The sequence below is a fragment of the Xenia sp. Carnegie-2017 genome, unplaced genomic scaffold (genome assembly GCF_021976095.1).
Source record: "Xenia sp. Carnegie-2017 unplaced genomic scaffold, XeniaSp_v1 HiC_scaffold_20, whole genome shotgun sequence".
Lineage (NCBI taxonomy): Eukaryota > Metazoa > Cnidaria > Anthozoa > Malacalcyonacea > Xeniidae > Xenia > Xenia sp. Carnegie-2017.
Window position 1 is genome coordinate 3623119 of NW_025813483.1, and position 22497 is coordinate 3645615.

Sequence of the window (22497 nt, forward strand, 5' to 3'; positions counted from 1 at the left end):
GTGAACGTGTACACCGAGGAAGGGGGGGAGTGCGAAAATTGTAGGAGAAGATGAAAAGTGGCGAAATTTCTGCGAAGTCGTAAACATGACCAGTAAAAAAGTCATTTCTGTAAACGAATCTTCGGTGAGTATTATTTGTTTCCATTCTTGTGTATTTCCCAGTATTCACTGAATATTCCATCTTTCGTTTAGTTGGTTGATTTAAAAGCGGAACTTTATCGCAAGGAAACTCAACTGAAAAGGGAAAAAGTAAAATCTACACCAGCAAAGGTATTTTTGACTGATTGTAATTTCACGAAATATTTTAACTCATTAACAATCATGAAACATCAAAGCGATCATTTCATCTTTCATTTTAGTAATCGTGTTGACGTCCTCTGACAAATATGATATTTCCATTGCTTGATCATAGTTCCGTTTTTAGAAAGCCCCAATATGGCAAAAAAAGACAAAAGAGTTAAAAAAGAAAAATGGCAAAGCTAATGAACCAGTTGCTAATGATGCGCTCAGTAGAGAATTAGAAAAATCTAGGTTGTAAAACTTACTAAACATTTTACCACCCAGTGATGTACCATATTTAAGCCCATTGTTCAATGCACCTAAGCATATTTTCTGTGCTTGCTTGCTATGACTACAAAATATTTCTGAATTCTGAACAAATTTATAATGGTATTGTTCTAGAATTTACATACGCATTTTTGAAGTCTAACTTTTTTCATTTTCATTCACTTGTTAGATTAAAGTTAGAAGCAAAATCAGCACTTTATGACAAGCTTTCAACTGGGGAAATTGAAGGTTTGTATTTGCAAAAAATGCATTGTAACTGTGAGTGATTTTGAAAAGAGTCCTCGTATTTATTTGGTGCAGTTCCATCAGATGAAGATGATGAACAAGGAAGATTTCTTGTTGATTTTCAACAGAAAACATTTGCTAAGGTAAAATTGATCATTCACAAACTTCTTTAGAAGGGAAACTCTTCTATTTTGATAACTTTATAAAATCATCATTTATTCTAACTCAAGTCTGACAATCATGATGGAAAAGAAGAATCCAGTGATATGCCACCAGCAGTGACAAACGCTGGTGAAGAATGGTAAGGAAATAACTGGATTACATTTTAGCCAGCCTATAGTAGTCATGTTTTGTTTCAAAGTAGACTGTGTTGAGAAGTTTGCTTGCTGTGTATGTGCATATATGGTGGATGGTAAGCATGTGGTTGTGTATGCTAGCTGTGGTTGTGTTGATATAGTGGTACTTATGGTTTTGCATGTATGTTGATGGTACACAGATGGTTGTAAATTGTACTGTGGTTGTTTATATATGGTATGGTGATGGTATGCATATAAATCCATGTGGTAGCTATGGTTGTTTATGTATGGTGATGCTTGTGCATGTATGATGATGGTACATGTATGGTTGTAAATGGTACTGTAGTTGTTTATATATGGTGATGCTTGTGCATGTATGATGATGGTACATGTATGATGATGGTACATGTATGGTTGTAAATGGTACTGTGGTAGTTTATATATGGTGATGCTTGTGCGTGTATGATGATGGTACATATATATTGTTGTTTGAAAATAAAACTTTCTTTGGATTTTATAAATAATTTTATTTAGCTTATATAAAATCCGGAGAAACTTTTATTTTTAAACAGTACAATGCCTGGATTACCAATCTTTAAACGTATATTGTTGTGTATGGTACTGTGATTGTGTATGGTAGAGTGGTTGTATGGATGACTGTGTGTAGAGGTGTTTCTTATGGTTAGGTAGATTAGCAATGTAGGAAAAGCAATAAATTCATTTGTGAAAAGATTTGAGGCACGAGCACTTAATTCATATGATAGGGTTGAATATACTGATGCATTTGGCCGTTCTAAAATGTGTATGAAAAAAGACCTCGAAGCAATGAAGGAAAAAGATAAACAAGTTAAATTAAAATCTACGGAAGATAGGTTTGTGTTGACACGTCTTGAATGGTTATTTTATCAATCTAATGTAATAAGCACGAAAACTTAAGTGTTTCTTCTTTTCTTTTATGTTCAGTAACAAGACTCTGTTGTCAGATGACATGAGAAGAGAAATAATTCGAAAAAAATGGGAGGAAGAAATTGAGGAAAGTTTAGATCAACCCATTGGTCCAGTTCATTATCAAGATCTTCTTTTTGATGGTAAGAAAAATCTGACTTCCAGAAAGCATTTCATGGAAAATCATCAGATGGTTGTCCATTTAATTTATTCTAAGTATTTTACGTCACGTTCACGCATGCTCGATGTTCTTTCTTTAGAACCACGTGATCACGGTGTGGGTTATTACCAATTTTCAAAAGTGGAAGAAGAAAGACAGCAACAGCAAGCAGCATTAAACAAACTGAGGACACAAGTATGTTTGAGAAGCCTCCATCAATATTTACATATCTTAAATTAATGAATAATGAAAGCAAGAAATTACACTGGACTGTTATTGCTCGACTGTGATTGCTCTCAAATATCAGGACAAAAATTTGTTACAAATGTTCGAAATTCCGCAGCAAAGGACAGATTAACAAACAGTTTGTCTCGTTCATTTCTCGTACGTCGGTTTTCTGTACTTTTTTTGTCAAAATTCCACTCCAAACCATGAAACCATATTATTACATACAACAGTTAATGTTTTATCTGAGAATTATTTTAAAGAGAAGCAACAACTATTAGTCAAAGACTTGGAAATCGTCTTTATGTGTTGCTATTTTATTCCCTAGTTCATTTGTTGCATCTTTTTGTTTATTTAGACTGAAGAACAACGCAGCAAACGCGAGAAACTTTTAGCACAACGTAAAGCAGCGACAGATGCACGTTTAGCAAAGATACGAGCTCGAAAACAGCGACTGACGCACGGAGAAAATGAGAAGGAAGAGGGAAAAGAAAAAGAAAAAGAAAAAGTAGAATCTGTTGATGAAACTGACAAGAAAACGATCGAAAACGATGAAAATGAAGCTGTAATTGACACTATGCTTGCAAGAATACGTAACGACAGTACAAGACTTGAAAATGCTCATTTGAATGAATGGGAAAAAGGAAAAGTTGGTAAGAAATTCTTTGGTATATTCTAGAACTTTTGTCCTACTTATCTGAAATGTCATTTTTATCCAATATCTTGCTTAGTTAATGTCATGTGTATCCTACTTTTGTTCTTCATATCAAAATGCCCTTGTTATCTTACGATTTTCCCGCTTATCCATTAAATCTAATGTCCTACCTATCCAGCGTCCTGCTTATCCTTCTTTTGTCCTATTTATCCAATCATTGTCCTACGTATCCTATTTTTGTCCTAGTTATGCAATTTTTGTCCTTATCCAAGTTTTCTCCTACTTATCCAATCTTTCTCCTACTTATCCATGTATTTCTCCTATTTATCCATGTATTTCTCCTACTTATCCATATATTTCACCTATTTATCCATATATTTCTCCTACTTATCCATGTATTTCTCATAGATTTGGAGATGTTCAACAAACCAAAAAGAAAAACACCAATTTATGACCCAAGAAGTGAACGCAATCCTGAATTTGCACCACCATCTTTCTACAACGATGACAAGAAAAACATTTCTATGGCAAAACGAACTAAGAAACAAAATGAAAAATATCAAAGCGATCCCACGACGATCCATAAGATGACATCATTTGACCATCACAACGATGATAAGCTGAACTTTCAAACCCATAAGAACAATACTGACTTTGATATTCCTGAAGCTGGTACTTCAATAAGTGATGCAAATAACCATGGCAACAGTGATGTCATCAACATCCAACAACAAGATTTGAACAAAAATTCAGACACGAGCTTTTCTGCGCCAATTATGAACTCAATTCCTGGAGACACGAATCCTTTAATGCCTCCAACGTTATGGAATAATTACAACACGAACGTCGATCCACAGAACACGCACAATAATCCCTTCAACACGTTTCAAAATACAAACTTCAATGCGCATGGCATGAATCCTCATGTCTTCAATACACAATTTCCCAACTTACCTCCTCCGCCTATCCACATTTACCCACCACCTATAAACCTCTTCAATCCAACAGTACCACCACCTTACCCGTTTCCTCCTCAATACCCTCAAAATATGCCGAATTATCCACAATCAACCACCAATAACACATCATATCCTAATGCCCCTCAATAACGCTTATTACTAAATATAAACATTGAAAGGGAAAATTGTTTGGAATATTTTAAGTATTATCTTAAATGAATTAAAAGACTATTTATGAGCGAAAAAATCGCTGAAAACTTGAATTTTACCAAAAATCTTCTGTCGTAAATGTCCGAGCTTTTAACGAACAAGGCGGACTGTACCGACTTGTAACCGACTACATACCGAAGTTTCATAGCAACAAAATGGCGTCCTCAATGTAAAATGTTTAAATTTTTTGTTTGTCTTTGAAAAGGTCAATATTCATAATGGTTATACTGCACGTGAAAAAAGGAGATGAAAGCCAATTTCTTTACGAAACAACCTGTCAATCTAAATTGTCTGATTTGATACCACAACTCATTGAAATCTACAATGGTCGTTTAAAAATTGAACGTCTTAACTATGGTAGGTAGGGTCAAGGTGTAAATGAAAATAGTCTATCTATGGCGATACATTTGAGAAACAAGCATGACTTACACCTTTAAGTGCTTGATTACGTTTTAGAGTTAGAAGAATTGTCAAAACACGGCATAAGTTTGCCAGGAAACATGCAAGGACTAACAGAAGATCAGATTAGTGATTTAAAACTACACGATAGTTGGGCAGACAAATGTTACCCAACTGGTGGTGTTAAAGAAAGTAAAGATCCAATGGGAAAGAGAAATGGTCAAGGTACCAAGGAGCTCACTCTTTGAGAAAAATTCAAAGTATAATTTACTAAGGGGAAGTCTAAAAAGGGAAAATTTGAAATCAAGTCTGATACATGTCATGGTAATTTTAACCCAGACTGTTTGTGCATCCAAGATCTCCAATGCACATTTTTGTGATAAGTTGGCACTTATACATGAAAATTATAAATCTTGTGTACAGAGTTTACAAAGTTTACACTCTGGATCTTAAGTATGTCAAAAGAGAGCAATGAAAGCTTTCAATTATTATTATATCTTAGCACCTTTAGAGAAAATGGCAGAATTAATTAACAGAACAAGAAGTGAAGCAATGGCTGATATATCAAAGGTGTTTGTTTTCTTTAAATGAAATTAAACCAATCCACATATTGCACATCGCTTAACATGTTTTCTTTGTCCACACAATGATATGACTAGTCCCAGTCTTTCCACACAATGATATGACTAGTCCCAGTCTTTCCATGCAATGATGTGACTAGGCCCAGTCTTTCCATGCAGTGATGTGACTAGGCCCAGTCTTTCCATGCAGTTGTTTTACTACTTTAATTAATGGTTACTTAAGTATTTGATACACTCCAGCGCTGGCCTGTTTATCTAAGACACCTTCAGGTTGTTTATAGAGTTCAGTGGCTATACCAATTACCTTTTTTATATGCAAATTTTTGTTTAAACTTGTTTAAACTTGTTATTGACTGTTTTGTTTCTTAAACAGAACAATGTGATGGCAAAGACATGTTTAACACAGGAAACAATAAAGAATGCTTTAGATAAACTTCGTGGTGCTGTTATGATTGTATATCCGATGGGACTTCCACCTTATGATCCAATAAAACAGGAGTTTGAGAACAATGAAGATCTCTCCGGGACACAGGTATCCATGATATCCCTCACTAGCCCTACCTCTTGACATAAAAATTTCAAACATTTGTGAATAATCTTAACATGTTGACATTTAAGATGGTTGTTACGCACATGATGCCAAAATAAAACCTGAAATTTTTTTAAAATTTCTTACTCTTACTTTGACCTTATTTATCCCACCCTTGATGAGGCATCACTCCAGGTTTTGGATAAAGATACAGGTCAGTTGTGGTGGGCGGGAAAAGAACTTCAGCGATCAAATAAACTCGAGGATTACATTGGAAAGAATGAAAAGACAAAGATTGTAGCGAAACTTCAGAAGGTGAATTTTTGTAACAGAAGCGTGTGTATTTTTTTGAAAACGTTAACATTTGGGAAGACGTCGTGAAGTTCATCGGCGTACAAAATATGCAAAAAAATTAGCTGGAATTAGTTAAAAATTTCAATGGCTTGTCTCACAGTAAATTCGTGGTAAATAATAACCATTTATAGAGAGAGTATTTTGTTAAAGGAAATAAGTTTTGAAAAAGCCTGCGTTAAAAAATAACTAGTATAAAATGAAAAGCAATTGAAACATATAGAGTTAAAATATTGCTCATTTTTTTGATCGTGACTAAAATACCACACGAGTACATACGAGTACATACGAGTACATACGAGTACATACGAGTACATACGAGTACATACGAGTACGTCTGTTGACTTGCTAATAGCTGATTATTTTAGTTTTTTCGTTTATAATACAATTTTTAAAGCCCTCGTCCATTATTCGTGTTTGTATTAATTTACGTTTTTCAAGAGGAAATTACTTTACGACAATTTAGATTTGATTCATTCGACGTTCAATCACTTAATTCCACCGAAAATTTTTTTTCAAACTTTGCGCGCTGATTGATTTAACGCTATAGCCTGCCAAAAGTAAAACCTTTTATGATACACAACTAGTATTGCTTGTAATAAAGTAAATGGTTTGAACCCGGGAGTATCGTTACATGTTTGTAAATGTGGATCGTCCAGGTTGGTATAGTCCTTAGAAGGACTGTTTTTGTTGTTGTTGACTGACGTTCCGACAACCTTAGCGGTAGTCATCTTCAGAGTCAAGAAGATGACTACCGCTAAGGTTGTCGAAACGTCAGTCAACAACAACAAAAACAGTCCTTCTCAGGACTATACCAACGTGGACGATCTACGTTTACAAACATGTAGTATTGCTTTTGTTCATCAAAAGTTTGCTTTGCGTAACTTCGACGTTGTTGTTTTAATGATAGAAAGGTCAAGGTGTTCCGAGTAGGGAGCCAGTTTTCACAGAAGAAGATAAAAAACAAATGATGTCTTATGCATATAAAAAACAAGAGGAGATGAAGGTATAACGTCATTTTTGTTGAAACGAAGGAAAATATAATGTAGTTGTTTGAAGGTTTTTGTAAATCTAACTGGAAAAGTCATAAGTCAGGACAATTAAATACGTGTATTGTAAATACCTTAAACTTTGTACCATCGTAATACAGACTTAATATGGACATAAAAATTTTGACTTCTTAAGCAATAGCTAGCGAAGATAGTATATTTGATGCCCGCATGAATATTATATATAACCAAGCTCATTTCTTGCCATTAAACAAATTGTACGCGTTTATACGTAGAAACTGGAAGCAGATGATGATGTATCATACATGAATTCATCATGGGCCGACCCTCATTCACTCAAAAGACAATTTCAAGGAGTTCGAGATGTAAAATGGCGACCTTGACATCTTCAAAATCAACCGTAGGAACATTTTTACACAGCAGCAGATTTTCGCGCCAACGTCATAGGTTCACATCGCTTATATATGGAGTCAAATATTTAGTTAATTATTTTCAAGAACATTTTGATAAACTGGTTTATTGCATGAGTATACAGGCCCAACTGATCTCGTAATATAAACGCAACTGGGTTATCTTTATTGATGTTTTATATTAATTTTTCTGTTGTAGAATTCTTGTGTAGCAAATTTTCAACTTTTGTAATGCTGTTTATTTGCACAAGAGATTTATTACAAAAGCTTTTTGAAATCATATATTTCCTTGCTTTGTCATATAATAGTTAACTATAACTTATTTTCAAAGTTCTTATGACTTGTTTACATCGATCAGAAGTCCCTCGCACCACAAAGTTGTCACAAAGTCCAATCGATATTCAGAAGTCAGCGGTAAATCACGGACCAATATTGGAGTAGGGGTATGGAGTAGAGTTAGCAAAGCATTTCGGTAATGCAGGGGAAACGATAAATACTTATTTTCCTAAAGCATAGAAAATCCGTGTTGACATTTTTTGTTGGTATATCTTTGAAGAGTTTTTAAACTGGCCTAACATGTTTTAACGCAAAGAATAAAGACGCCTCGAGGATCGAGCTTAAAGCTTTAACAAGACGATTTAACGAGCTCTCAAAATTATGAATTACGTAGCATAGACCTGTTGGACAATCTCATTTGTTGACAAAAAAACTATTTTTGAAATCTTGATGATTTGATTGGTCATCAAAAAACCATCGGAAAATTTGATTGGTTGACACAATCATTACTTAGGTGGCAAAAGCCCATTGAACGATCCGATTGGTTGCGAAAAAAATACAGGACAGAGACTATGGTTGGTGGAGTATTCGAAATAAAATATAACAATGTATAAACACGAAAACTTACCTCATCTGTTGTAATATCATCCTCTGTATCATCTTCATCACTTTTGGTATTTCTTCAACGCCATCTTCATATTTGTTATTCAATGAACTGATTAAAATCCAACAAGATGGTTTTTTGTCGTTTCCACTTAGCTCACTCTTTTTTCTTTTGGATTTTTCTTTTTACTTTTAGCTTTGCTGTCTGTCTCTTTGGAAGATTTTCTCGCCTAAAGTTTTGCGAAGGGTTCTTTAACAAGAATCGTGAGAATATAAAATAATCGCCAAAATCACAAGTATCTTTAGATGAAGAGTTATTAACAAATATCTACCAACATGACGCTCCTATTACAAATCAATTGTCTCATAACATGCCTTAAGTACCATGAAAGAAAGTTCTTATTTTGCATCATTCAACCTTAAGATGACCACGTGACGTAATGTGTCTCAACAACCAATAGATTTTAGAAAATGTGACGTATATAACACGTCAACCAATAGCGAGAATAAGATTTAGTTCCATTTTGCAAGAGATTTTATAAATGTCGATGAACACTCCAAGAATAATGAAATCTAACTAGGAGCACTAAATTCACAATATGGTTTAGGTACTTTAATATACACGGGAAATTAAAATGACTACCTGTATACTATCACGTTGATCACGTTGTTCATCTTTAATCAACTCTTCCTCGTCATAATTATACTCAACCTCCCATCCTGAGCTATCGTCTGATTTATCAAGAACCAGGCGCACATGACTAGGATACTTCAACTTGACAAAACTTTCCTCTGTTGGTACAATTTCTTCACCAAATTTGCTATCTTAAAAAACAAACGTTGACTATTTTATGTATGTTTATTGTATGGCCAGCGTCACTTCCGACAAAATGGCGCACTTTGATTGGCTCAGAAACATTTTTGCCGGTTCATTATTTTTCCGTAATCGACCACGGTCCAAAAAGCAAAATTTTACAGTCAAATGTAAACAAACTTCGTAAAGCAAACAGCAAAACAAAAAAAAAGAAACAAAAACCATTTGCGAATGTGAGTCAAAGGAAAACAGTTTAACTATCCAGAAGATACAATTTGAAACAGCAAGGTCGAGAAAGAAAGCAAGCTTCGTTTTATGTCAAATAATGCCATATAATAATCCTTTTAGTAACCTCGCTTTCTCGGTCTTTACTGAGAAATATCTGACCTTCATTTTTTTGTAGAAACCTCGCTCTACGGGCTCGGCCTGTACAAAAAAAACCTCTGTCCAATATTTGTCCGTAAAGACCTCGAGGTCGGTTATTATAAGAGCTAAGTAATGTAAGGGAGAAAAAACAATCAATTTTCCAGGAGACACATGATGCAAGAATATCAACTTTGGAACATTTACCTTTGTTTTTAGGAGGTAAACGTTTTGTGATGAACTGTTTTCCATAATAAAAATCTGCGCCGTAATGAATGTCTAAATATTCATTCAGTTTGGACAGTAATTTCTTCAACTCTTCTTTAAACATTTTTTGTCTGTCCAAGTCCAACTTGCTTATGGCCGGCAAGCGTTTTATTGCTGTCTCATCATCCTTCGTCTTACTGACGCCAAAGTCGTGTACTTTCTGTAAAATTTTGCAAAACCAAATGAATAGGCCATTCTTTGAAAAACGAAAAGCAAAAACAATAAGGTCATTCTGAAATGGCAAATCTCATTCCAACGAAAAAGCCTCTCATTTCACATGACATTGAAATACCTATCAACAAGAAACCTAGCTATGACTAATCTTTGGATGAAACAGCTGTGGATGGAATACTTAGAAATACATATATTGTATAATCTACGTGATTCCGTTATTCGTCATTAAACTGTATTTCTGTTGCTATTCCTGGCTTAAAGCGTAGACAACAAGAAAAATATTACAAAGAATGAAATAATATTGTGTTGCCGCAAATGTGTCGCGTCTCATGTGTGGCCAAACAATTGGAGGTTTGAGAAGTCTTTTTGACAAGTGCCACGTATGACTTGGCGAAGAAAACAAAAAATATACGAAAAAGTACATCAAGTAAAACTAATTTAAACTGAAATGGACATGTTAACATTTTAAAGAACACTATACTATCAGTTTTGAAATGTTTCCATTGCAAGCTCTAAGTGATAAAATTGCCTTGTTTAAAGAACTGCATGGAGGAAATTTATTAAAGAGCGCGCAAAACATGAGCATACTTTCAACAAACCTTTGCAATACCAAGGGAATTTAAAAACTTCAATGGTAATCCCTTTCTGAACGCTATATCTTTCTTCATCGCCGTACTGATGGCTTGCTCCGTTATGTTAGATAGAAAGTGACCCCATGTACTGCAATAAAATAAAGTACAATGAATCTATGTCAGTAATTTCATACCACAAACACTCAGAGAAGGGGATTTCACTTAATTTCAGAAAAATATGTAAATAATTGTACTTTAAAGGTAAAATAGAAAGTATGGTAATACACCCTTCTTATTAAGTAATCTTTGTAAGTATTCTAGTTCCCTTAACAACACCACCTCCCGTGGCGATTGTGATGTAGTCTTAAGCCGATTTAAAACGTCGGATTTTGCATGGGCCAAATGCATTTAAGGCAAAAGATAATAAGGAATTTTGTCTCATTATGTTTTGTCTTAAATGAATTCGGTGCATGTAAAAGGCGAGGTTTAAAACGAGGCTTATGCAATTAAATATAAACGTGTCAATAATGACGCATTGAAGTTGCTTTTGGGAGTGAAGAATCACCGACATGACCTTCAAATATCATACTTATTGTTCTTGTGGTGCAAAACCGTTGTCAATTGTAAAGTCTACAGGGTGTATAAAAATAGCTGCAACTCTTTAAAATCACCACACTGTTGAAATTTGCATGGCGTATTCCCAAAGAGCTGCATCAACTTGGGATTTGCCATGTGCAGCACCCGCAATTCTTTGGGGTTTTTTTTGTTTTCAATTGTGTCTACGCATCCTTAGGGATCAATTATTACTGAATCATGCAAATTCTAAATGTCGAATGTTTTCAAAGATGACCATTTTTTAATTAAACACACCGTATAATAAATACTACACTCAACTCAACAATCAAACTCCCTTGCCCTTCTCTCCTGCTGTCTGGGATACACAAAATTACTTAATACAAAACAGAAAACTTCCTACTTTGAGTAATAGCTAATAATACTCTATACACTCATAAAGCAAATAATTATAAATTCATTTTCCATAGGCAATATATTAAATTCCGCTAAAGAAACTCACTATTCTTCGTAAAACTCGATACATAAATGAGAAGATGGAAAGTCCTCAACACTGTTGACCTTAAACACTGTTCCACGTGGAAAATATAGCAAATCACCCGCCTGCAAAAGAGAATAAAAAATGAATACAAATAAAGTCCCGCTTTCTGTCACATTTCATCGGTAATTCGAACAATATTGACCTCCATAATAAATTCTTCTGAAACTTCACCAATATCTTCATCGTTCAGATCGTTATGTTCGAGAAACGCCAATTTTAGTTTTGGCTCGTACAAACTCCATTTTTTCTTGCCTTCAGTTTGAAGTATGAAAGTCTACGTACGGTAAAATTACAGTCAACATTTTAAAAAGAAAGACATTTTGATCTTTGAACGGTTTTTTAATTTTTAATTCAATTTCCCAGGATGAGGAGTAAAATGCAGGAAACATGGGAAGCCAGATGAAAAAATGTCGATTTTTGGAAACAGAATTAGCTATACAAAAACATGCAATTTCACAATTGTATGTGAATACAGAAAGATATTTTCACAGACCTCTTTGCCATTATATCCAGGTTTACCACCAAATGCGTGTTCTGGACTGACTTCGAGGAGGCAAATCATCACAGATCCAAAATATTCTTCCAACAGCAACAACAATTTATACAACTCATCCTTTATTGACAAAGCAATATAAAATCTTGCATAAGAATTATAAAGTTAAAACAGCGATGATAGCCATGTAAGTTAACAAAAGCGCATTCATGCATTCAATTTTGAGTATTTATTAAGGCCCCGTTTACACTATACCGGATTGCTATCGTAGCAGGTTGAATAATCTTTGTATTAAAAGGCAGAGAAATTGTTCAACGTCAGAAACACAATCAAACAGACAAAATTTATCAACTTAATAAGCTTTTACTCCGAGCAGTGAACCTTTAAAGCAAATGAAGATATCGTGATGAGCGAATCCGGTATAGTGTAAACGCAGCCTGAGCTAGTTCCTTGATGAAAAGATCAAATCATCATCCGTTTCATTATATTCACTTTTCAAATCAGCGAGCGCGACAAATTGTGTCGTAAATAATCAGTTCTTGAAATTGCTTTAGTAGAAATATCATACTTACGTGAAAACGATGAGGTCTTTCCAAAATAACTGTCGTGTTCTCTTTCCAAAATTTCTCCAAAGTGTCTAATGATACGACGTCTAGATCATCCATGTCAGTGCTCCCGCCATAGTGTGTGAGAAATACATCTTCGTCCCACAGTAATTTATTTGTTTCAATAACTTCTTTCAATGTCGTTTTACCAGGAAACTCTTTAAAGTATTGATCGTCATTTCTTGCCACAAACAACGCTTCTTTCTCCCAGTGTTTAGCGAAGAAATCCTCCAGAGTTGTAGGGTGAAAAAGCGAATTTACACATTGCTCGGCGCTGTCAAAACTCAACTTTGACATGCACGATTCCTTGTCGCTTGCTGACTCACTTCTTCGCTTCTTTTTGGGGATTTTGTTACTTTGCCTGGCTACTTTACGTTTAGGCATTCCCTTTCAAATTTCAGCCCGCTTTCAAACTTTTCTATCGTTTCTCAAATCAATAAGTATAGTGTATGTACAAAATGTTGAAATCATTCGAAGTTGTATTTAAATTTTCCCGCGTGGTCGTGGGTGACGTCACAAGGACATTGGCAATGACGTTATGAATTGAACAATAGACAACTTCACGGAGAAGTGAATATCAGCCACTGGAGTTATTACTCTCAGATAATACAAAGAAACGAAATATAATACGCTTAATTAAGCACATATTCATCTTTCAGACTATTTCCAACGAAAACTGCTGGTATCATTGTGACACATCGTTATGGGAAGACATTGAAAGCTGTGCAACCTCCCCGAAATTTTACAAAGCATATTAAGAAAATTTACAATGCAACATTTTTATTTTCATGAAACGTACTCAAAAGCGAACTACCTGGAAATGTCCAATTACGTATTTTAGATTTCTTATACGGAATTGTACTTGAACCAGATTCCTGGTAGGAGATTAAGTTGAAGCACTTTTGAGATTTCCAAGTGTTTAAACAATGATCATTAAAATCGTACAATTGACCACCTTTCAACTTGATTATTCTTTCACTCTTTGCCACTATGGTTATTTTGCAGACAAACAAGGCGAAGAATAAGAGATTATAACAAGTTTCAAAACGATACTTTAAGTTAATAAGATAAAACGATGTACTACAATAATAAAAACTACTTGCAATAAGTGCGATTACATTGCTGAAAGCAATTAAAATCCCGCTACAATAAGATGTGAATTTGTTAAATGATGAATGAAAAGCGGAAAAGTTAGGACGCATAATTTCATCACGAATTTAATACTTATGCTTGTAATATAATGCCATACTGGCATAAATGCACACAATCACAACGCAAAACTATACATAATACACCAAGTTGGTAATCTCTATTGAAGCAAGCGTGTTCATATAGCGATGATTTAATATATGCGTTTCCGAGAACACTTAATTTTACAAAGAATGTAACAAAGATTTTTTAAAGTTACTGGGGGTGTTGAAGAGTCATTGAAGGGTATTTAGACTAATTTGGTTGACCCCTATCGAAACAAAGTGACTACAAAGAGGTCTTTCTCGTCATGCTGAAACGTTCTTCCATATAAGAATTTCAGTGTTTGCAACCAGGAGCAACTAAAACAAACTGCTAAAATATCTATCCAAAATGCAATACCGCGCACAGCTGGAGCGACGACAAATTACAAGCGAATATTTGCTCTAAAAGTATATTACATAACTCTGCATTACATCGAACAACTATTTCTTTTTATTAAACATTTTCCAAAGTAGTTTTTTTTTGCTTGTTATATCATTGCAATTGAAATATAATAGTGAAAAACCTTCAGTAATCTTTGGAATGCTTACTAAGACAGAATATGTTAATTTTTCCGTGGGAATATAAGGCTCTGCAGTCATATGAATAACTTCGAGGTCAAAATGTGACAATGCTGGCTGGATTTGTGGACGGCTGGCTACAGATCCACTTTAAATAAAACAAATTCCTCATAGAAAATTCAGAAACGAACGAAGATTCTACAATATTTTTCGAAAGAAAATTCCTTCGAATGGACGTTTTGTCTCTAGAATTTATTTGGAATTTGTCGTATTTTCATTGTTCTTTAGTCATCAATACAAAGAAAGTGATTAATCAACAGGAGTTAAAACCATTAATGTACATAAACAAAATGTGGGGTCATGTTTCATTACAAGTTAAAGAAATACTTTTACCATGGGTACACTGCATAGATTTTTCCTGAATATTTGACTGGCAAAACGAATGCATGGCAACCTTTGAATAAACTTATAAACAAACGTTATTCTAACCATAACAACAAGTCTTACCGAAAATTCGGAAAATATTCTAACACATTTTCAACTGAGTTGTAGGATTTGAGAAAATACGAGTAAGTACTACGCAAAGAGATTTCAACGTTTTTCCCTCGCTCTCGTCACTTGTATACAAGAAACTCTTTATTCAGGGCGATGTTAAAAATACTCCTCACGCAACACGGTGTGTGGGAAACGTGGGAAATAAAACTTTTCAATAAAATTATAACTTTTCAATACAGTCGAAGTTCGTCATGTCCTCGTTGGCACAAGCAACGTGAATCAGCACATCTACAAACAGACAAATATTGTTTATGACAAAGTTCAAAAGCAATGGCACACTTTGATCTTTAGCAAAAATAGTTGTGAACTATATTTTACATAAATTTTACAACTCCAGAAATATTTATATACATATATATATACATAATTTTTGCAATATGCAATGTAAGATTATCTGACGTTTCGGCATGCTCTAAAGTGTGTAAGCACAAACATCTATTTATAAATTACATAACAAGTACTTCCATTCAAATATAAAATGAAAATGAAACTTTCACTTTCAAGTGTACGACTGCATCTTGATAAATATTGTACGAATTTCGAAATCTTAAATTCACTTGGGAAATGCATGGGCCCTGCCATTGCACAAACTTGATAATTTACAACAAAAATACCGCTATATACAACTGTCCACAATTTTCTATCAAAGGCATTTGTCCATATATTACAGATTGTGCCAATTCTTCAATATTTTAACAAGCTCCTTGGCAGTAGGACGCTCGGACAGGTCTGGATGCCACATTGATGATGTCAAATTAATGTACATAGTGTTTCGAGAGTTCAAAATAACTTCCTGGGGAAACTGAGGCCTTAGACCTTTCTGTACAACGCCAAATATGATCACAAAATGGCTTTCCCTTCCGTAAGGTTGTTCTCTAACACATAATTGCCACAAGCAAACGGCAAGCGAGTAAATATCGGCTTTTGTTGTGGGGAATCCGCCTTTCAATAGTTCAGGTGCACGATAGGTATAAGTTCCGGCAAGACTTGAGTTTGTAGGGCTTGGTGGATGGTAATCTTTAGTGTCGCTCAGTTCCACATATTGACAACATCCAAAGTCACAGATTTTACATTCAAAATCTTTATTTACTATAATATTTGCTGGTTTAATGTCCAAATGAGCGAGACCTCGCTCATGCATGAATTCAAGTCCGCTCGTGATATCCAACGCTATACGAACACGCAGAGACTCAGTAAGATCAACAAATTCATCGTCAATAACAGCTTGCAAATTTCTCTCCCCGGCAAATTCCATGATAACGAAACAATCATCGATGGAGTCCCCACTAAAAACTCCTAAAACTTCAACAAGATTCCGATGTGTATACTCCAAAAGCAAACTTTCAGCTTTCAATGTCTCTTCAGGTGCATTTCTGTTTCGTAGCTTGGATTTTAACGTCAGCTGTTTTACTGCAACCTTTTGCCATACCATATCGCCTCAAAGACCTGCCCGAATCCACCACTACCCAAAACCCGGCCAAGTTCAATTTCTGGACAATAATTCCCTTCAATATCCCAATGATTTGCACGACTGCTTATGGTATTTGTTGATCTTCTGGTGTTCGCAGGTTTCGTTTCTTCGCTTGGATGCAAAAGCATTTCGCAAGTTCGAAGATTTATCTTGGCTTTATTTTTCAAAGGCTTCATCTTCTCAAATTTGAGGAAATAATTCCTTACGACGTGTCGCTATGAGAGTAGAGTGCATGAATGAATATCGTCGCTTCGAGCCTACGTATTTCATAATGCATGTTGAAATTACAAGCACTTGAGTGGAGCCATGTCAATAACAATGTTGGCTAATTAGTGCAATCTTAGCAATTGTTGGTCAGATTCAGATAATTGTTTTCAATTAACCAATCGTCGCTTGCAAATGTTTATTAATGACCAATCAGCATGAAGTTACTATAACCGCAAAGAGTGCGGAGTTTTCCCTATCACAAAAAAATTTTGTTTTCTAAACGGACGTCAGCGCTCTCGAAGGTATTTAAACTTTACCTATCTATTGCGTGCTAAATGACGCAAACTATGGCAAATTTTTTAACGCATAAAAGCATGCATTTATCAAATGGAAGGCTCTTAAAAAATTTTTTTAAAAGTGAGTTTTCGTTATCGTAAGAAGTTGGACTTCCGTCAGCAGAAATACAACTTCCTTTATATCAAAATGCCAGAAGGGGCATGACTATACACACATGACTTAATGATCTACACCAGACACCAAAGCAGAGCATGTGGTTTTAAAAAGCCAATTTTATTGTCTCTCTTATGATAGTCAAGCATGCATTAGGAAATCATATGCTTTGTTGCTCGATCCCATTTATTGCATTATTGCAAGTTGTAGCATATTTGCAACAATCACTAAACAAAACGAAACTCGATTTACAATGCGCGGACAACAAAGTAGCATTGTATGAACTATTTTCGATTTTGGTTACTCTAAGTACCAAAATGTTAGCCTTTCATTCCAATATTCCGCTAAATTTTTTATGATTTCTCACATGAATTAATTTTGCTCTTTTCAACTGTCCATATTTCACACAAATATATAATTTATACACGAACACATCGACAAAATAGTTAAATGACACAAAAGAAACTTAAAATGAAGATTCTTCACAAATATAATAGCTGATGCACAAGTTAATGTTTTACTAAACTTGAACATACACAAGAAAAATGTATAAAATTTATCATTAAGTATATTATCAAGTCGGTAAGTGATAGCAATAGGAAGGAACATTAATAATTGTTCATTGTAGGTACAAGAAAATGTATAAAATTTATCATTAAGTATATTATCAAGTCGGTAATTGATAGCAACAGGAAGGAACATTAATAATTGTTCAGGTATGTTACATGATTACAGCTATCACAGATAAAGTCGCAGTTCCTTTCTTACTTAAATTGCTTCCAGTGTCAAGGATTTTGCAATACTGCATGTAAGAATTGCTGTTGCGAAATTCTACTGTTGGATCCGGATGGGAAATGTAATGACCTTTGATCAACAAGATTTACAAGTTGTCTTTAATAATTAGTGTAATCCAGCATAATTGCAGTATTCGTCTTCAGGAAATCATTAACGAACCATCCCCCCAGATTCACATGATTATATGTAAAACATTTCAGCTTTGATCGTTTGCGCGAACATTCCGTTGCTATGCTGAAAAATGTTGGACAATGCGGTTACATCAAATTGTAGAATGTGCTTGCATAACCATTTAACATTCATTAAATAACAAATTTCACCAAAATGTGATCAGTAACAACAGCATTTCACCATTTTGCTGATTTAATAGCAACATTTATCTGCTAACAATTAATTTTGATTTTATAGTTGCTTTGAAGTCCTATAGCAACAGTTAACTTTATTTTACCACCAGTGAGACACGAAGTTGTATTGTTTGCACTTGAAACTTAGGTCACTCCAAAACAATAGGATTTATGCCCGACGTTGATATCTTTCACAGTTTGAAATTGTATGTTAATTTGAGACGTAGTTAGTTTCAAAACAACTTTGTTATGAAAACGTGTTTATTGTTGAAGCTTGGAAGTATGCAGTGAAGCATTACATCAGAGGGAATCTTTGAATCACGTATCACAATTTACTGACGGAGACGAAGGAAGCTCAAGATCGTGGTATATTGTAAGAACGTAGTATATTTGAGTAATTTGATCTTGTAAACTTGGCGTTTTACAGTTTGTTTATTACGATTGTTTGCAGTTATTGCATAGGTAATACTGAAAACAGAGCATGCGCTGTTATACAAAACAATGCAGAGTTTAAAAGCAGGCCAAGAACAAAATCAAGCACCGAAGTTTGCGCTTAGAAATCGTAAGGGATAAAGAGACTTCGTCAACATCGATCAAGATGACAAACTTGCAAAGCATTTAGATAACGCACAATAGAAACTCTTTAAAAAGTTGAAAATTTAAGAATCCATTTCGCTGCTCACGCGTTGCAGATTAACAGAGTTGATAAAATTTTACTTGTTGCAAAGAAGGTCCAAGAAATGCAAAAAGGAAATGATTTGCTCTCTTCAGTTTTTCATTTTCAGCATTGTTCATGGTTATTCTGTAAACAGTCTTCAGTTCTGGCGAGCTCAATGAAAGAAAATGCACATAATGACGTCATATTCTCGAGTGAAAACGTCATTATAAAGAATGACAAACACACCACTACACAAGGTCAATGTCAACCATAAAATGTGTTTTACAAAATGGAACACTATGTGTTTTAGATGTAGATCGTCCAGGTTAGTATAGAAGGACTGTTGTTGATGTTAACTGACGTTTCGACAACCCTAGCGGTAGTCATCTTTAGAGTCAAGAAGATGACTACCGCTAAGGTTGTCGAAACGTCAGTCTACATCAACAACAACAGTCCTTCTCAGAACTATACTATCCTGCACGATCTACATCCACAAACATGTAACGATACTCCCGGGTTAAAACTATTTACTTTATGGAACACTATGCTTACTTTATTTTGAGACTCTTTGAAATGATGGCAATTGATAGAGGAAAATAAAGCAGTATTTTAAATTCTGGAAATAACCAGGAATTCTTTATAGGAATAATAAAGATATAGAAAATAGAGTGGTTGTGCTTTGATAGTTATTTATGAAAATCGATGCATTTCTTTTTAAAGAAAGTTTAAGAAATGTGAAAATCCAGAAACTGCATAAAACACAAATTCAAAGTCACGTGACAACACCTTCTGATAGGAATTCCAAGAATTTAATACCGTCTTTGAGTAAATAAGATCATCAACTGATATGGCTATCAAACCGAGAAAGAATTTTTCAAAAGAGTTTTGTCAGGGAAAACCCATGCTGGCTGTTCAATTCACACGTTTCTATTGTTCATACACCCTATTGTTGAATAAACATGTTTCTCCATGTGACAAACATCTTAAATGATGTTACCAAATTTGGTTTGAAAACAATGTACATTAATGATCTTCCCACAGTGAACTAAAAATAAAAAAACAATAACATGTTTAATGCAACTGCGATCCTGAATGAAAATCCATAAGTAACTCGCAAAGGACGGTGGATTAAGATTGATTAACGAGAAGCTTTACTCATATATTCATGTTATAATCCGTAATACTGTCCGTAATCAAAAATGATCCCGATACTTCATGTTATAAATCCAAAGTATTGTCCGTAATCACAATTGGTTGCAATACTTCGTGTTACAAATCCAAGTAGAACGCGCAGAACGTCTAACCCCTATTGCAAACTCGCCTTGCGCTTATAAAACAACTTCAATTTTTTTCTTCGAAAATATTGATTTTCTTTGAATGACAAATTATTAATAATGTAAAACATGCATGCGTGAAAATGTAAATGAGAATTGAAAACGATTTTTCTGCGTCATTTGGGATTTTTCAAAATATCCAGTTGTGAGAGAGCATAGTGAAATGCAACTACACAATACGTCATAAAGATTAAATCCAGTAGTTTTTCTGCACGTGCAATACGAAATTGATTCGGCAGTCAATCAGTACAGAAAATTAAGGAAACTCCCCATGACTTTTCGTTGGATTTGTATGCCTTATATTTCTAATGTATCCAGGGGGGATAATTTCTTAAGTTGCGTGCACTGACTGAATGGCAAATCAATAGAGTATAGCACAAACACAAAAATTACTGAAGATGAACCTTGTATATGTTAAGCCCTGTTCACACGACGTAAATTAACCTGGATTTAACTCAGGTTGAAAGTAAACCAGGTTAATATTTCTGCGTACTACAAAATTACTTCTTCAGATGTGTTGAATTCAACCCAGTTAAAGCCACGTTTTAGCTGAATTTTTACTGTTCAAGTAAAGTCTGGCAAATTAATAACGTGTTTACCTAATTTTATTATATGGCAAGCGTCACTTTCGGCAAAAATGGCGCGCTTTGATTGGCTCAGAAACATTTTTGCCGGTCCATTATTTTCCCGCAATCGACCACGGTCCAAAACGCGTAATTTTACAGTTAAATGTAAAAAAACTACGTAAAGCAAATAGCAAAACGCAAAAAAACGAAACAAAGAACCATTTGGGAATGTGAGCCGAAGGAAAAACATTCAGAAAACAGTTAAACTATCCAGAAGAAACAATTTGAAACGATTTCTTTTTTACTGACGAAAACTAGAGAAGTGAAAGGCAACCCGTACAAAATAGCAAAACAAAACGAGAAAGAAAGCAAGCTTCGTTTCATGTCCAATAATGCCATATAATAAACCTCACCCTACGGGCTTTGTCTGTACAAAAACACCTCGGTCCGATATTTCTCGGGAAAGACCTCGCGCTCAGTTAGGGCTTAAAAGCTTAAGATTTACCTGTTTAAATTTAAAGGTTGTATTACAAGTAACACGAACATGACGTACGTCTGTACTGGTTGTATTACCAACAAATACCAATCTTGAATTTTGAACTTGAATTATATTGAATTATAACCGATATCTTTTCGTGCGTTGTAATGCATTACTGGCTGCGATGAACCTGACAAGTAAAAAGTTTACGTGTTCAAAGGAGAAGAGCTATTTTTTAAACAAAAAAAGTTGTTGTCTTTGCATGTGTGCATGTGCAAATGAATTTTAAACAAACATACAATCGTAAATCCTTTAATTGGCTTTAAGTTATATAAATACAAAGTTCACATGTATATCACGTTCTTATAGCAAGACATGACTATGACCCATGAGCGTAAAATTATTTTTAAATGCTTTAACTAAATTTAGCAACATTTTACGTCATTTAAGAATTTGTTAACCGCACGTTATGCAAATTAGATAATCTGTAAAAACCACGATGCGTCCAAACGCTTGAAAAGAATAAGGAAATACAGAAAAATGAACATCATTATTTTATTATCATATTCGTGCGTAAGAAAATTTTCGCACACATCAACAGGAAAAAGCGTTTTTAAACTTTAACAAGCAAGCATTTAGCTAAAAATCAAGAGTGCTTTTATATCCCGACCTCAATATTTTTGGGACGTTGCTGCTGAGGTCGAAAGGCTTTATCGCTATGAAAAAAGAACGTGTTTTTGATTTGAATAGGCAAGGTTTAAGGTATGAGCTTCATTATTTAAAACTTGACTGCAAACAGTTCTTTAATAACAAATTATCGAGTGATTTAATTCTGACCACAATAACATTGAGGTGTTTCACTATTTAAGACTTGAGTAACGAAAATTGGAGACGTTAACCACATACCCCCACAGCCAAATATGTAAAAAAATATTGCAGTTTTCTTGGATTTGTAAATGTCCTATAAAAGCTCATTCCACTCCCCCCCCTGAAAGTCTGAAACATTACATAAATGAGACATTAGTAAGAGTTGAATGATTTTGCCATTCAAACAATCTGTATATGATTAGAGTATCATTTTCATT

The 22497-nt window shown here is 34.5% G+C and overlaps 4 protein-coding genes and 1 long non-coding RNA gene across 6 annotated transcripts; 2 read left to right on the top strand and 3 right to left on the bottom strand.

Annotated features, from left to right (window-relative positions):
- Window positions 1-29: 29 nt before the first annotated feature.
- On the top strand, window positions 30-4295 carry LOC124441373 (coiled-coil domain-containing protein 174-like). Its single transcript, XM_046991826.1, has 11 exons — window positions 30-124; window positions 193-270; window positions 425-531; window positions 737-795; window positions 868-935; window positions 1023-1093; window positions 1853-1960; window positions 2052-2176; window positions 2294-2388; window positions 2777-3071; window positions 3482-4295. The coding sequence occupies exons 1-11, from the start codon at window positions 86-88 to the stop codon at window positions 4180-4182; spliced, it is 1746 nt and encodes a 581-aa protein (XP_046847782.1). The 5' UTR covers window positions 30-85; the 3' UTR covers window positions 4183-4295.
- Window positions 4296-4378: 83 nt separating this feature from the next.
- On the top strand, window positions 4379-7806 carry LOC124442625 (cilia- and flagella-associated protein 298-like). Of its 2 annotated transcripts, none has more exons than XM_046993116.1 (7): window positions 4379-4599; window positions 4699-4866; window positions 5144-5211; window positions 5596-5754; window positions 5935-6066; window positions 7013-7108; window positions 7388-7806. In XM_046993116.1, the coding sequence occupies exons 1-7, from the start codon at window positions 4461-4463 to the stop codon at window positions 7493-7495; spliced, it is 870 nt and encodes a 289-aa protein (XP_046849072.1). In that variant the 5' UTR covers window positions 4379-4460; the 3' UTR covers window positions 7496-7806. The 2 variants fall into 2 exon arrangements, with proteins under 2 accessions (XP_046849072.1, XP_046849073.1); XM_046993117.1 differs by having other exon boundaries at window positions 5947-6066.
- Window positions 7714-13257, bottom strand: LOC124442627 (bifunctional lysine-specific demethylase and histidyl-hydroxylase NO66-like). The gene is made up of 8 exons (XM_046993118.1): window positions 12771-13257; window positions 12199-12318; window positions 11848-11979; window positions 11667-11767; window positions 10619-10739; window positions 9045-9226; window positions 8427-8631; window positions 7714-8027 (listed from the first exon to the last, which is right to left on the bottom strand). Exons 1-6 carry the CDS (start codon window positions 13185-13187, stop codon window positions 9173-9175), a joined length of 945 nt encoding a protein of 314 aa, XP_046849074.1. The 5' UTR covers window positions 13188-13257; the 3' UTR covers window positions 7714-8027; window positions 8427-8631; window positions 9045-9172.
- A 2138-nt stretch (window positions 13258-15395) lies between these two features.
- Window positions 15396-16955, bottom strand: LOC124442682 (serine/threonine-protein kinase mos-like). Its single transcript, XM_046993173.1, is given in 2 exon segments — window positions 15396-16525; window positions 16528-16955. Coding segments are annotated over 2 exon segments (981 nt in total). The 5' UTR covers window positions 16757-16955; the 3' UTR covers window positions 15396-15773.
- Window positions 16956-19824: 2869 nt separating this feature from the next.
- On the bottom strand, window positions 19825-21596 carry LOC124442186. Its single transcript, XR_006947175.1, has 2 exons — window positions 21440-21596; window positions 19825-20079 (listed from the first exon to the last, which is right to left on the bottom strand). It is a non-coding gene; the product is annotated as an uncharacterized LOC124442186 (long non-coding RNA).
- Between the last annotated feature and the right edge of the window lie 901 nt (window positions 21597-22497).